Here is a 16,018-nt window from a genome sequence, read left to right on the forward strand (position 1 = left end):
CTAAAACACAACTTTACCTAAAACAATTCTAATTAAAATACAATTCTACCTAAAATAATTCTAACTAAAACACAACTCTAACTAAAAGAATTACAATCAAACACTAATTCTATCTAAATCAACCCCTAAAAAAATCTATAAATAGAGGTCCTCACACTCTATTTTCAGATCAAATCATAAACCCTAAGAGAAGTAGGTCTAAAAGCCCCCTAGTCTCTCATAAACCCTAGTTTTAGAGCCCCAACTCCTTACCTAACATCCCTTCTTCGATTTTAGCCTAAAAAATACCTAAGAGCCCTTCAAAAACACCCCAAAACCCATAGCAAACTTGAAGAATCCAGATCAAAAAAGATATACCTTGCCTCGGAGATCAGAAATTAAATCCAGAAATAGAACGAAGCAAGGAGTAAGGTACAAAGAGCAGTTTTGTCGGATCTGAGGGAACAAGGTCTTTGATATCGAAAAGGTATAATTTCTTACTTTTTTTATTATCTAGATTTTTTTTAGCAATGTAACTTATTTGGGAAGTTAATAGAGACCGACTTTGGCCAGGCGAGGTTGGTGCCTAACACCTTCTAACCCCATAACATGATCCTCGAATTTAGTTTTTTCTGTTCTAGATTAGTTCTTTATCTATTTAGAGTCATTGATCGGTTCCTAGACCGTAATAACTAGGTAGCGACTCCCAAACCTCAAGGGTCAAAAGCGGATTCGCGCACCCTGCAGATCGAGGGAGCTTTCAGCAAAATGAAATGATATTTTCTATCGAAATTGTAATAAGAGTCTATAGTTATGTAATCTTCATTGCCTTCAAATTGTATAATTTACCAAAGTATGTACTTTTAAATGCCTTGATTTATTCTTCAATTAAACCCTCAAAAAATTTGATAAAGTTACCAATACTCGAGCAGAGTGTTCATTTCCCATTTCCCTTGCAATATTGATAAAAAAAAATAAATAAGCAACAATAAAATAAAATATATTATTTAAATTGACAAAAAAAAAAAAAAAAAAACACAATACATACCATATTTTGAGTTCAAAAAATCTTTGATATCAATACTTCTAGATAATTGTACAATTTATATACAATAATAAGAGATTTTTAATATAAAAATTATTTAGTTAAATAAATTATTGTCGAATTTGAAATAAATTACAGTCGAGTTCAGTTAATTACCATCGAGTTCAATTATATTACTATCGAATTCGATGGTATCATCGAATTTGATGATATCAATACTTTATGTGAAGGTTGTTCACAATATCATTACCATCGAGTTCATATGGTAGTTATAATTACCATCGAGTTCATATGTACCAATTTAATTATGAACTCGATTGTAATAGAATTACAATCAAGTTCATATGTACCAATTGTAATATAATTACCATTGAGTTCATATGGGTATTTATGAACTCGATAGTAATTTAATGTCGCCGAGTTCATATTATTAATACTATTGAACTTGACACTATACAAAATGAACATTTGTCTTTTTCGACAAGAAAATGACAATTATTATTATTATTATAAAAAATGATGAAATCAAACTCTATTTCCATTTTCAAATCAAAATGAACCATAAATATATTTTTTATGTTAAAAATGATTCAACTACCCAACAAAAATCTAAATCAAACATATCACTTCAAATTGACTGATAAAACCCTCAAAAAACACATATTCTAACTGTTTCTACCATCTTCGATGCAAATGGTGTCTCTTACGCAATGATTGGATGTTGAAAATCGAGTTTTTTATTTATGAAAATAATGACCAATTCGGAAATTAGGTAGTTTAGATGAAAGTTTAAGTGAAAATGATCTTCAGAGATCATTTAGAAGAAAAAAGTTTACTAAATATCATGTTTAACTAATTGTGTAAACTTAGGGATTATTTAGAGAGAAGTCCCTAGGCAAGAGTCCTTTAAGTAATTTTACCTATAATTAAAGATTCATTTTGATAAAAATCAAGAAAATTGCAATTTCATGTTCTTATAATCATGTTGGTTAGTTCAAAATTACAAAAATATTTATTTTACTATATAGCCTTCAAAATTCTTTTTAATTAATATATTAAATTACAAATAGACGGTTCATACAAATGGATATGCACATGCCAGCGTTTGGTCAAATACGAAGGGGGGAATTCATATATAAGAATTCTTATAGTTATAAACCTCCTTTTTTTTATATGGACTTTGAAAGCGATCTCTTAAATATTGACAAAAGTCTGAAGGGGTATGTCTAAATTCCCCACAAATAAATTCTCATATTACGTAAACGAGTAGATTCGGTTGATGTTGTTAAAAAAAAAAAAAGGGACAAGTAAGTAAGGTTGGACCAATGGATAAATACATTTTTCATTAGATACGCCAGATCACGTGGCCCGATGTAAATTTGTCCCCAACAACAAACAACACGCACCATTGAACCGGCCTGGAGGCTGGAGGGAAGGATAATATATAGTACCGTGCACGCTTACCAATATATAGCCTTGCAAGCTACAACCTATTGAATGAAGGATGGGGTGGCCCTACGATAGGTGGCTTTGAGTATTAAAAGTAAGAGAGATTTACCGTGCACTTGTAATTTTATTAAAAAATTCCTTTGCTTTTATGAAGTTTGTTACCCGGGCAAACCTTCTTTTATGAATCAGATTAACATGATTAATTTAATAAGATTTAAAATCTTATTAAGAATTGTTGGATCTATATGAATTTTTAAATTTGCAATCCAACGTCATAATCTTTTAAATTTCATAAAAAACTCTGATTCAAGAGAATAGAATTTGAAAAAATAAAAAATAAAAAAATAAAAAGAAAGAATTCTTTGTGAGTTTGATAGAAGATATTGAAAATGGATGATTATCAAACTCTCAAACTTATAATTAAAATTCAATGTAAAATTTAATTTTTTTAAATATTTTTATTCAGAGTTCTTAGAATTTTATCCTTCATAATCCTATGACATTATATCATGCTCTTTGATACTACAAATTGATATGATTTGAATCTACTTCAAAGTATATTAAGTAACAAATTAATCCTATCAAGTTTAATTGAATGACTCGAATCCTTACTACAAGACTTGTTGAGTAATAAATTTGATAAAATACAATTCCCTTAGAGTTGTGTAAATTTCAAAAGAGTTTTGTAACAAAAATGCAACAATAAGATTTGTCGAGTAAATATTTCTTTTAATTATGAGTCATGAAAATATGACGTTCCTTTTTGACATGCATCCCCTATGTCTCATCATAGAAGAAAGAAAATTTATCATTATATGTATCCAAACGCAAATGATCTAAGATTCTATGATGGAGTCCTTTGAAAATCATTACACTTTAAATTATTTTGATCCACTAAAGGTGGCAAGGAGTGAGGTGAAGATGAGCTGATTCAGCTTAGCCAATGCGATTAGGGTAAATAAATAGTTGAAACTTATCTCCGTAGTTAGTTTGGAAAAAAACATAATAATTGTGTGGGCCCTACCCATTATAGGAGAGACATTATGCTCTGCGAGTTGTGAATCAATTATTGATTGGGGTTGGTATGGTAAATAATAAGACTGTGAAGGACCAGGCACGTGGGAGGTTGATTAAGTTGTCTTTTATAGACCAGAGTTTTCCGGACGGTCCAGCCAAATATCTTTCTCTGGACATGAGGGGTGTACTTAATTAAACAAGAAAGTGGGTAGGTAGCTCCACTAGTTTGACCACCTACCCAGTTGTAATACTCCACCTGGCAAGATGAATCTGTTTTTATCTTTTTTAATTTAAAAAATAAAGAGAAACGAATCTTGTATGTGCAGTGAAAAGATTTGGATTCACTCTCCAGAGGTTCTTCACCTTGCTATTCACAATCTTGATTGATTGGTTTTATTATTGAATTTTGGCAATTTTCTCATTGGAATTCGTCGACGAATAAACTGCTCTTACTTATATATATATATATTTTCATTTTTTTATAAAAATTAAACAGTCAACACTGACTTCCACTAGACAACATAATAATAATAATATAGTTTTTTATTTTATTTTAAATTATTTATATTACAATTGTTGTATTATAAGTGGGTGGGTTTGCCTTGGAGTCACCAAGCAGGTAACACTAGAAATTTCTCAAAGGCTGAGCCAAAGAGCCAGATTTCTTCACCTTTCTCAGCCTCATATTGAGTTCCTAAACTGTTATTATTTGGAGAATTCCATTCCTATTCTTTACAGAATCAGATTTTCTTTACAAGCCAAAAAGGTATGTACTTTCCCTTATTCATCTTCTTCTTCAAAAAGGGTCCTCTCTCTCTCTCTCTCTCTCTCTCTCCACACACACACATACCTGAGTTCTGACCATAAATACCTATCATATGTGTTTGTTACAGCCAATCTTACCACATGGTGCACTTTTTTATGTCCATTTGGTACACTACTACTACTTCTTCTCTTCACACAGACACACACACATGCCACATACCTGAGTTTTTTTTAAATCACAAATACCTGTCACATGTGTTTGTTACAGCCAATCTTGCCACCCATTTTATACATCCCTTGATGGGTTGATCCTTAGCCATCTGATTTGATTTGAGCATATTTTCAACTTAGCCCATCATTTAAGCTACCATCATTAGTGGAAATTCCACACGCAAACTTCTTCTATACACATTGGTTCTGGTTAAATCTAGTTTGGGTGAGAGTCTATTGTGGTGACTTCAAATGTTAAGAGAATTGACGTGGAAAGTTGCCATTCTTGAATCGTGGTGGAGACTGATTCATATATCTTTTATTGGTGGAAAGATTATTTTAATTTCTCTTCTGCCCTTGTTTATTGTTCACCGCATATTTCATATTTCTCGAGGTGGTACTCAACAAATTGATTGATTTAGACATACCCCTCCACGTTTTGAAAAATATTTTTGATACCAGTGTGCTTTCACACATTGATGAATTAGATTAATCTAAATTACTTAAATACCCTCATCGTGTACTTTTACTCAAAATCCCATATTTCTTTTTATATACCCAAAATCTAAAATTTCTATGATAATTTTTTTAAATATATTAAACCTCATCTTAAATAATCATTTTCAACGTTGAATTTTACATTATAAAACAAACCCTCGAGATCTCTGCCCAATATTCTATTTGCATCTACTTCAAAATTCTCATTTTGCTCATGAGTTTTGAAAGCTGAATCATGAAGATTGAAAAGGTTGGTAATTTTTAATTTTTAAAAAATTTTTGTTTTGTTTTTTTTTTTTTTTTTTTTATGTGTAGAAGAGTAAGGTAAAAATTTTTCCCCACAAAATCTGAAGGAGCTTTGATTTTGCGAAGAAAAATCATGTTTTTTAATATATTATTATTACAAATTATCGACTGGCACTAATGACCTTTTTGGTTAATCTATACAACAAGACTGAAGTCAAGGGATATGTCATCATTTTGGAAACGAGGGTACTTCAAATATTCACCGAAATATGGAGGGATACGTCTAAAACCACTAATAATTCATAAATGGTGTCCCAGTCTCCAGAGACCTTTCGAGTGCACGATACATCATTTTTGTGTCGTACAGCTCCTCATCCAATAATGCCGGCTTGTGGCCTATTCTCAGGAAAGCCTGCACCCCAAAAAATAAGAAAAAGGAAAAAAAAAAAAAAAAAAAAAGTTAGAATATCTTTATTTTAAAATATAAAAATACTTTTACTTTGAATAATGATTTCCTCACTATAAAGGTTTCACTGGGTCAATACTTGGCTGACGTGTTCACGGACACGAAATCATACATTTATTTTCTAGGGAAACACAAATACAAATAATTATAAAAATATACATTTGTGTATCTCGAGAAAACAGATCTATCTGTAGTTTCTAATGTCCTTGTTTATTTTAATTTATAAAATATAACATTAATCGAAGTTTTGAAATAAAAATGACCAAGTTGCCGTATTTTACAATCTCATTAATTATGATAAATTGTAAAAAAATAATTCTCACATTCTGACCATCATACAACAAAAAATTTTATGGTGAAAAATTTAGGGTAATGGCTGTCAAAGTAAGTAGTGGGACCGTCGAATTAGTTGGGTAGGCTCCCATCGGACTTGTCTTTAAACAAATTCAAATCGACCCAAATGTTGGTGGGTAAGGTTAATGGTTGTTTTGCAGTAACCTGACCCAAATATCTTACTACACTGCAACATTGAGATCATGATGGGGGTTTCAAATCCAAGCTAAAAGCATGAAAAGATACTTTGATAAGGATCGTTCCCAACATACGAGATTTAGTAATAGGTTCACAATACCTTACCAGAAATGGTATTGGATCTGACCCGATCCATTTAAAGAAAGGTCTACTAATGATAATAAGTTTGGTATGTTTGGTGGGTCTCACTCTCACTTCACAACAAAATAACCAACTCCCTTGTGTGCTTAATAATGCAAGTGTAGCAATCAAAGGGATACAAGAGTAATTTTACATAATAAAAAACAGTGGTAGGTAGCGTTACTGGTCTAAAGTGGCGAGAGGGTTCCCATCAATTAAACAGTTAATTCTCTGATTTAGTTTTATATATATATATATATCAGATGACAGGTCTCTCAAAGTGTAACTTAACTTTGTTGATGTTATCAGAGTTCTGAAAGAGGTTACTACTCTTTCTTGTGTTTGTGTTTGTGTTTGTGATTAAATTTATATAAATTGTATTGTAGTAAGGAAGGAAAGAAGAAAGCAAAGGAGGGAGAGAGGGAAGAGTGAATTATATATTATTGAAAAATGTGGAAGCTTAAGATAGCCGATGCGGGTGGTCCTTATAGTGATTATCTTTTTAGCACAAATAATTTTGTTGGGAGACAGACTTGGGAGTTTGATCCCGATGCCGGAACAGAAGAAGAGCTTGCTGAAGTTGAGGAGGCTCGCAAGGAGTTTCACAGAAATCGCTTTCAAATCAAGCCTTGTGGTGATGTTCTACTGCGATTACATGTAAGTAGAAATTTTTTCATTTTTTTAGCATAATCTCTTAATTTATTACGGAGATCATTTAAATCCAAAACCATACTTCATTTAATTAAAAAATATCTGATTTCGAGCTTTACTTAGCCACAAAACTGCTTGGAACCAATTCAGACTGAGTTATTAACTTCAAAAACTCGAGCAACTCATGCCAAAAAATACACACACCAATTCAACTTCTTAACCCTATTAACCAAATGATTTCAATCCATCTTCAACCTCTTGAAGAAAATTTGTTTCTCTTTCTGTGTCAATGTTTGCGAAGTAGAAAATTTTTCCCCAAAGTTTGAAAATGATTCATTTTGAGGAATAAAATTGAGAAAGGCGGCTTGATACAAGTGTGAAAGGCAGTCGATCTAGGTTGGCTCTTAAATAAATTTTTTTAATTTCAAAGTAAACGGTCAAGAAAAGTGGCTTGATCCAAAGATTAACGTTATTTCATCCATCAATTAGACCTGCATTAATTAATTACTAATAATAATATAAAGATGATTTACACATAATGTTTGAGACAATCATTGACCCGTGTTTTCATAGTTATCACATGTCCTTTTCCCTCGGCTTTCTCTTATAAAGGAGAGAGATTTGCTCGGCAGAACTAACTATTGCATTTTTATTACAACCAACTCCCTTGAAGTTTTGACAATTCCAAGGGAACCTTACTTTATGAAGTTTGTTTGCTACCAAACCTTACTCTATCAAGTATGTTACTGAGCAAACCTTGTAATGGGGATCCACGTCAAAACTTCAAATTTATGCCCTTAAATTATGAATCCTAACCTCATCAATTTGTAATATCCAAAAACATGATCTGATGCCACAGAGTTATAATGGACAAAATTTTAACAACTTTGAAAAAAAAAAAATAATTTTCACCGTTAAATTTTAGTTTTAAATTTGGGACTTTGGTAGCCATCCTTTTTCAACATCTACAATCAAGATCAAAATGGATTTTTTTTTTCTATTTAATTTGAGTTTTTCCATGAACTCTAGAAGGCTGTGGCGTTAGATTGCCAATTTGGTAATTCATGTGGGCCCAACAACCTTTAGTAAGATTTGAAATCTTACTAAGTTAATCATCCTAGCCTGATTCATAAAGTAAGGGCTTGTCTAGTAACAAACTTGATAGTTTTTGTAATAAAATTGCAACAGATAGGTCTGCCACGTAAAATCTCTCTATAAATTAATGAAAATGGTAAATAACCTCATCTTTCACCATTAACAAAAAAATCCTTGATTTTTTATTTATTATTATTGAAAATATGTTAATTAAAAATTTTTCGACAACATTGGGAAACTATTTTTTAAGCTATTCAATCACTTTTCAATCCATCATTTCGAACCTTTCCTTAACCAACTAGTTGCAGAGAACCCTTGGTTTTTCTACCCAAAATTTCTCCATTTTCTACTTGTTCATAAATTATATCTTGTAAGGTTTGAAGATTGAAGTAGATAGAATCGTAAATTTGAATATAAGTAGAAAGGAATTTAGTCAGTATGTTGAAGATTATTGATTTTAAGAATAAAAATTCGAGGGCGTTTAGGTATATTTGCTAATAATCTAGTATGGAGCATGTCATCATTTGAAAAGCATATGAGGGCATCTCAAATATTCACCTTATAATAAAAACATTGTTGATTCCTTTTATATTTATTTTTAGGAAAATGCTGAAATGACAAAAAGTATTTACTGCGATTCTCACAAGTTTGACATTGGATGTGCACATAACCATAGATGTGTTTCCTCGTAATACGAGTAAAAACCATCTACGGTTATGTATGCATGTCCATGTCAGACTTGTGAGAATCACAGTAAATCCTGTGTCACCCTAGCACAACTCTTATTTTTATTTTGGGGTTTTATTTGCTAAGCAAGAAAGGTGTAAATTAGAAGGGTGGAAAATTTGAAATTTTAAAAAAGAATAAAAGAAGTGTTATCTTACATGTTAAATTAAATTGGTACCTCTAAAACATTGACAAGTTATTTTATTGATAATATTCCAAAACTATTGTGCCCTCTCTTGGATCTAGAGGCACAATTGGGCTTCAATTAGGCACAATTGGGCTTCAATTAACAATTATTGATCTATTTTCTTTGATATCCAAAAAAAAAAAAAAAACAGATGTTGAAAGAGAACAAAGGCAAATATGATCTGACTATACCCCCAGTGAAGCTAGGAGAAGAAGAGGAAGTAACATATGATGCAGTCACAACCACATTAAGGCGGGCAGTCCGATTCTTTTCTACCATTCAAACAAGTGATGGACATTGGGGAGCTGACATTGGGGGTCCATTATATTTCATGCCTCCCTTGGTAACTTTCCTTACACCTAACACCAGTAGTCAAAATCTAATTTTAGTAACTCAGTCTAACTCCAAAAAATGTAGGTTTTCGCGTTGTACATCACTGGTATGCTTGATACTATGTTTTCAGCAGAACACAAAAAGGAAATTCTACGCTACATGTATGTTCATCAGGTATGTACAATGGTGTTAATTGAATTGTACCAAAAAACATATTTACTTATGCTAATGGAATCCATTTTACAGAATGAAGATGGAGGTTGGGGATTTCATATCGAGGGCCATAGCACAATGTTTGGTACGGCTCTTAATTACATTTGTATACGTTTGCTCGGGGTAGGGCCTGATGGAGGTGAAGATGATGCTTGTGCCAGAGGCCGAAAATGGATCCGTGACCATGGTGGTGTAACATCCATACCATCTTGGGGCAAGACTTGGCTTTCAGTAAGATCATATGAAACATATACACTTATATTTGCTTATTTAGTGAGATGTTACAATTTAGTCAGTAATTTTTCGTAAGGCTTATGTGTAAGGTGCCAACTTAGGTAAGTTGGTAAGGTGTTTGGAGTGTTGATGCCAACACCTGGATTCAAGACCTGTTGAACTCACCTTTACTTTGACTGCTAACCCTTTGCTTGCAAAAAAAGGACTTATGTAGGGTTAGGATGGGTGCATGTTACACGCAATAGAATAATCGTAATGGAGTCGTGCCACCATTATATCACCAGAGATTCAATCGTACTAGAGTGCAATCACGATGTTTCCATGCCTTAGACGCTAGGGTACTAGACAAAGACCCAAAGAGAAAGGAGACTCGAAGAACTTCTAGGTTGAGTTGGTTGTTGCATGCTTCTAGGGGAATAACAACTCTTGATCACCTCCCTCCAATTTTTTGAAGATGACATTGCCCCTTGACTTGGGCCTTCTCCCATAGACTAATTGGAAATGACCTAAATAGCCTTTTCTTCAATCTCTAACAAAAAATCTTTGAATTTTCTCCCCAAAACCATTCAAATTCAAGCTCTCTAACTTCATGATTGACTATAGTTTGCCCCCACTACAAGAAAATCCTGGATCTGCCTGATTCTTGATGTCTCTAGGACTCTAATTCCCAAGGAGTCCCTAATAAATGTGTGCTACAGGGATGGAGTCCACATTGATGGCTATATCAAATTACAACTTACATGCATAAATGACCTTATTTATTTATTTATTTTTCTATTTTTGTTGCAGATACTTGGACTGTATGAGTGGGCAGGATGCAACCCAATGCCCCCAGAGTTTTGGCTTCTTCCTTCCATTCTCCCTATGCATCCAGGTTTGCACTATACACATACATCTCAAGTCTTTGGTTCTAATAATCTGAAAGAGGTTTTAGTTTCCTCTTTGATATTATAGCTACCATGTAGTTAAAATTTAAACTCTAGTCTTTCTTCCTTCTTTCTCAAGTATTCTTCCTATGCAAAATGCAGCAAAGATGTGGTGTTATTGTCGCTTGGTTTACATGCCGATGTCTTACTTATATGGGAAGAGGTTCGTTGGGCCAATCACAGATGTCATTTTAGAGTTGAGGGAAGAACTTCATATTCAACCTTATCACAAAATAAATTGGAACAAAACACGCCATGTCTGCGCTAAGGTTTGTTAGATCACATGTACACTATGATGTTCTAATAAGTACGATACTACATGTTCATGTTCTTAAATTTCTGAATTCATATAAATACATGAACTCTTTCACCGAAATATTATTTCAGGAGGATCTCTACTACCCTCATCCTTTAATACAAAACTTGCTTTGGGATTCTCTTTATATTTTCTCCGAGCCACTTTTACAACGTTGGCCCATTTCCAAAGTTAGAGAGAGGGCTTTGCAAGTAACAATGAAGCACATTCACTACGAAGATGAGAATAGTCGATACATGACCATTGGTTGTGTAGAAAAGGTAATCTAGTTGTACCCTATGACTGTGATGACCTATTACTTTGAACAAATAATTTGAAAAGTTTTCACTATAGATTGAATTGTACTAAGATGTTAACTTACGCAGGTGTTATGTATGCTTGCTTGTTGGGTGGAAGATCCAAATTCGGATGCATTCAAGAAACATCTAGCCAGGGTCCCAGATTATGTATGGGTTGCTGAAGATGGAATAAGAATGCAGGTTTAGAAATAATAACTTCACTCTCACATCCTCAAAATTCAATAGTTTGTCTAATATATAACATGGACTAATTTTTTCTGTTTCCCATTTAATTGCAGAGTTTTGGAAGTCAGATGTGGGACACTGGTTTTGCTGTTCAAGCACTTATAGCGAGTAATCTTCACGATGAAATTTGGGACACACTCAAGAAAGGACATTTTTTCGTAAAAGAGTCACAGGTTTCATTTTTAATACCGAAATGAGTTTCTTCACTTTAACTCACATGTTTAATTTTATTTACTTAATTCTCCTACATTTCTTTATTTTGAAGGTCAAGGATAACCCATCTGGTGACTTTCGAGCCATGTACCGCCACATTTCTAAAGGATCATGGACTTTCTCGGATCAAGATCATGGATGGCAAGTCTCAGATTGCACCGCAGAAGGACTAATGGTAACCATCTCTAACCCAACATTAGAAATATATATAAATATGCAATTCGACCATCATCTCAAGGATTATGATAAATTCTCCCTTACTTACAGGGTTGCCTCTTGTTCTCACAAATGCCTCCGGAACTAGTTGGGGAAAAAATGGAACCAGAGCGTTTGTACGATTCTGTTAACATCCTTCTTTCCCTACAAGTAAGAATTAGTTTTTTCACTACATTTTGAGTCAAAAGCTTGTAGTAAATATGATTTTATTTCCTCATTTCTTTATAAACAAAATGATAAATTTACTCCAAATTAAACACCACAACAATGTTTCATCATCTTCATTGGCTTATCAATCACATTGGTATGACATGTTGTCTTTCTTACGATCCTTGCAGAGTAAAAATGGTGGTTTGGCAGCTTGGGAGCCGGCAACAGGACACGATTGGCTCGAGGTAACTTCTTTTACAGATTGAAAGAGCTCTATATATTTCGTCATAAATTTCCCAATATACGTTCGTAAGGCCACTTATCCAATTTACCAATATTGAATATGGCTACTATAGAAAATTGGGCATGAGAAGCAATGATAAGCATAAGAAACGGTAGATAAAAAAAACTAAAGAATACTGAACTCAGAATTTATTGCGTACCTCCCTGGGCGATGATGAGATCCTTTCACTATTTCTGTGTAAACAGGAGTTACAATTTGTGTATTTCACTTCCTCTCAAAAAAACTCCTTATAGAAACCTTCGAAAAAATTTCCCGTTCTGCCAATACAATGCCACCTACTGCCAATACAATACCACCTACAAAATATGAGGCATGGACATAACAACCACAAAATTATTCTATTATTGATATTGAGTAGTGAGAAGTGTGAAGAAAACTAAACAGCAAAGAAGAAAAAAATTGCACAAAACACAAGGATTTATGTGGTTTGGCAGTGTGCATACGTCCACAGATCAGAACAAGAATAATCACTATTTTCTTTTTAGTTTTACAGCCCTCAAAATCTCTATTTATAAAAGTAGGAGTTGCTAAAACGTGTCTATCTCCCCAAAAATAGAAAACCCTTAAGAAAATATTACACAATTGCTTTTCGTAACCCTAAAAAATTTGGGTCAGGGACTCTGTCTCCCAAGCCTCTAGGAGGGGGCACCGCCCCTTCAACGCCGCCCAGTCAGGTGGGGGAGTGCTAACCCCTGTACTCCCGCAACTCAGCGAGGCACCAACAAAACACAAGACATTTACACAACAAGAAGTTCAATGAATAAAGAAACCATAACACCATGCTTAAATTTTTCATCGATGTTTGTTTTTTACATCATTTTATCTGTGTCATATACTAATGGGAACTCTGGGCTCTATCTGCAGGTGCTCAATCCTACAGAATTTTTCCAGGACATTGTTGTTGAGCATGAGTAAGATTTCTTTAACTTTTCTACTTTCCATTGTTAGTTTTCGGCATTCTGTATTCAGTGTACACTCCTTAACCCTAATGCATGTGGTGTTTTCTCTAGGTATGTTGAGTGCACTGCATCAGCAATTCAGGCTCTAGTAATGTTCATGAAGTTATATCCGGGACATCGGAAGAAAGAAATTGAAAATTTCATCGCTAAAGCAGTAGGTTACCTCGAAGATAATCAAATGCCCGATGGTTCATGGTATCTTTCCTCGTTTATCTATGAATTACTGAGCCTACATTTACACTTTTCAATTAGTTGAATTTTGAGTAGTACAAACATTTACTCGAAACTAATATGTATATCTCCATAGGTATGGAAACTGGGGAATTTGCTTCATCTATGGCACCTGGTTTGCACTGAGAGGGCTAGCTGCTGCTGGGAAGAACTGCTACAATAGCTCCACTGTCCGTAAAGCTTGCAAATTTTTGCTTTCAACACAGCAATCTACGGGTGGTTGGGGAGAGAGTTATCGTTCAAGCCCAGAAAAGGTAATGCTGACATTATTCTATATGAAGGTGCTAGCTTCCCAAGTGTGAAAAAAAACAAAATATCAAAGAGGACAAAATCACACAAAACATGAGGATTTACATGGTTTGGCAGTGTTCCTACGTCCACGGATCAGAACAAGAACAATCACTATTTTCTTTTAAGTTTTACAGCCCTAGAGATCTATATTTATAAAATAGGGAGTTCTGCTAAAATGCTTTTTATCTCCCAAAAAAGACCCCTCCACCAACTAGAAAATCCTTAAGAGAATATTACGCTGTTTCCCTTTTCATAACCCTCCCGGTCCCTTGGGAGGGGGTGCTTCCCCCTTCATCACCACTCGCTGACCAGGCAGTGGCAGCACCCCTGCAACTCTGTGTACTGCAAATAGAATACAGGACATTTACACAGAACTAAGTTAGTTAATGTTTGTGAATATTCATACCGTCAATATAGGTTAAAACCCACATTCACCTACTAATTATTAACCACTAAAAAACCATTAAAAAATGCCAATGTGGTACCTCTTGTACTTGTAGATTAATATCTCAATTTTTTGTGTGGTGAAATAGGTGTTTATACCTCTAGAAGGCAACAAATCAAATTTGGTGCATACTGCATGGGCTTTGTTGGGTCTTCTTAATGCGGGACAGGTTAGTCTCAAAGTTTGAACAACAATTACTTGGTACTCCTAACATATTGCTAAACTTATTTTTTCATGAAGTTACAAAATTAGATAAATATGTTTTTTTTCAGAAATACTAATACATTAAATGTTTCGTTTTTAATTATTAGGCTGAGAGGGATGTGACACCTATGATTCGGGCAATGAGGGTGCTGATTAACAATCAAATGGAAAATGGTGATTTTCCTCAACAGGTAATTATCATACATACATGCACACACAATTACTTAAGGGTAATTATAGAAATGAGTGTGTTTTTCAAAAATTAGGGAACAATGTATGAAAGAATACTAATTACAAAAATGGGTATAGACTTGCCTTTGTAAATAACATTATTTACGAAAAGCGGCAAATTCACTGCTTTTTTTTTTTTTGCGGTTTGATACTAATAGAATTGCACAATTGCGGTATTCTACCCAAAAACAGCCAGCTGAGAAGTGATTGAAATGGATTGATATTTGTGAGCTATCCCAAAAACATATTTATAATTAGTTATTTAGATGTTGAATCAAAAGTTATACCCTGATTAAGATCAGGGTTGGATTTTGCTGCTTTGAAAAATCAGTGATTTTGTTGCTTTTAAACAAACGAAAAGCAACAAATTTCCCGCTCTCTCATAAAAGATTTACTTATAAAATTGATTGTAGACCCATTTTTGTAATTATAATTTTTCTATAATTTGCATAAAGTTCATAGTTCGGTCATTGTAATTCTGTCATCAATTTTTCTTTCAAAAGATGTTCGGCCATCTTTACATACTTATTAGATATATAAATATGTTGTTTCTATTATTAGTTTCCAACGTTACATATAACTAACAATAGCTTTATTCAACATTTATCACAGGAAATTAGTGGAGTGTTCATGAAGAATTGTATGCTACACTATGCCGCATTCAGAAGCATCTTTCCATTGTGGGCTATTGCAGAATTCCGTCGGAAAGTTCCACTATTGCCATCAAAAAATGTCTAAAATCGTGGTAGGAGTTTTGTAATCCCATCCCATCGACTTAATCAAATAATAAGAATGGTTTTTCATTTGTTCTTATTAGTGTTAATCGCCAAAAAAAAAAAAAAAACAATGAGTGCATGGACGTATGTGTATGTATATTTTCTCGCAATAATGTACGCTCTAATAAGAAGTTAATTTCCAATGGTTCCTATGATTAAGCTGTACTTGAATGCACCAACCCATTGCTTGGGATGTTTACGCCAAAAATAAAGGAACAAAGTTGCTTACCCTTGTAGATTTTCGAAGAGGCTGAGATTGGGAAGAATTCTTACTTTGACCTTGGATAGTGCAGCAAAATATTGTCAATGTGCATTTATCTTTTTTCTTGAAAGAAAAAGAAAATTTTATTTTATATTGTGACCCCAGCCTGTTATTATTAACAAACCAATTATTTCGCCACACTAAATTTATTATAACACTCCAGAGGCCAGATCTTATCTCCTTGCCCTCGTTTTTCTCTTTGATT

General features: G+C 33.6%; 1 protein-coding gene across 2 annotated transcripts; it reads left to right on the plus strand.

The window, feature by feature from the left end:
* The first annotated feature begins 4,101 nt into the window (after positions 1-4,101).
* Positions 4,102-15,588, plus strand: LOC147393140 (beta-amyrin synthase 1-like). 2 transcript variants are annotated; one of them, XM_086454950.1, is made up of 19 exons: positions 4,102-4,256; positions 6,713-6,983; positions 9,137-9,328; positions 9,403-9,492; positions 9,565-9,762; positions 10,555-10,639; positions 10,794-10,960; positions 11,079-11,267; positions 11,373-11,486; positions 11,585-11,704; positions 11,797-11,919; positions 12,012-12,110; positions 12,299-12,355; positions 13,279-13,325; positions 13,425-13,568; positions 13,681-13,858; positions 14,429-14,509; positions 14,652-14,735; positions 15,388-15,588. In XM_086454950.1, the coding sequence occupies exons 2-19, from the start codon at positions 6,777-6,779 to the stop codon at positions 15,511-15,513; spliced, it is 2,301 nt and encodes a 766-aa protein (XP_086311076.1). In that variant the 5' UTR covers positions 4,102-4,256; positions 6,713-6,776; the 3' UTR covers positions 15,514-15,588. The 2 variants fall into 2 exon arrangements, with proteins under 2 accessions (XP_086311076.1, XP_086311075.1); XM_086454949.1 differs by having other exon boundaries at positions 9,403-9,762.
* Positions 15,589-16,018: the final 430 nt, after the last annotated feature.

The sequence above is a fragment of the Akebia trifoliata genome, chromosome 10, assembly GCF_017979445.1.
Source record: "Akebia trifoliata isolate Shusen 1 chromosome 10, ASM1797944v1, whole genome shotgun sequence".
Lineage (NCBI taxonomy): Eukaryota > Viridiplantae > Streptophyta > Magnoliopsida > Ranunculales > Lardizabalaceae > Akebia > Akebia trifoliata.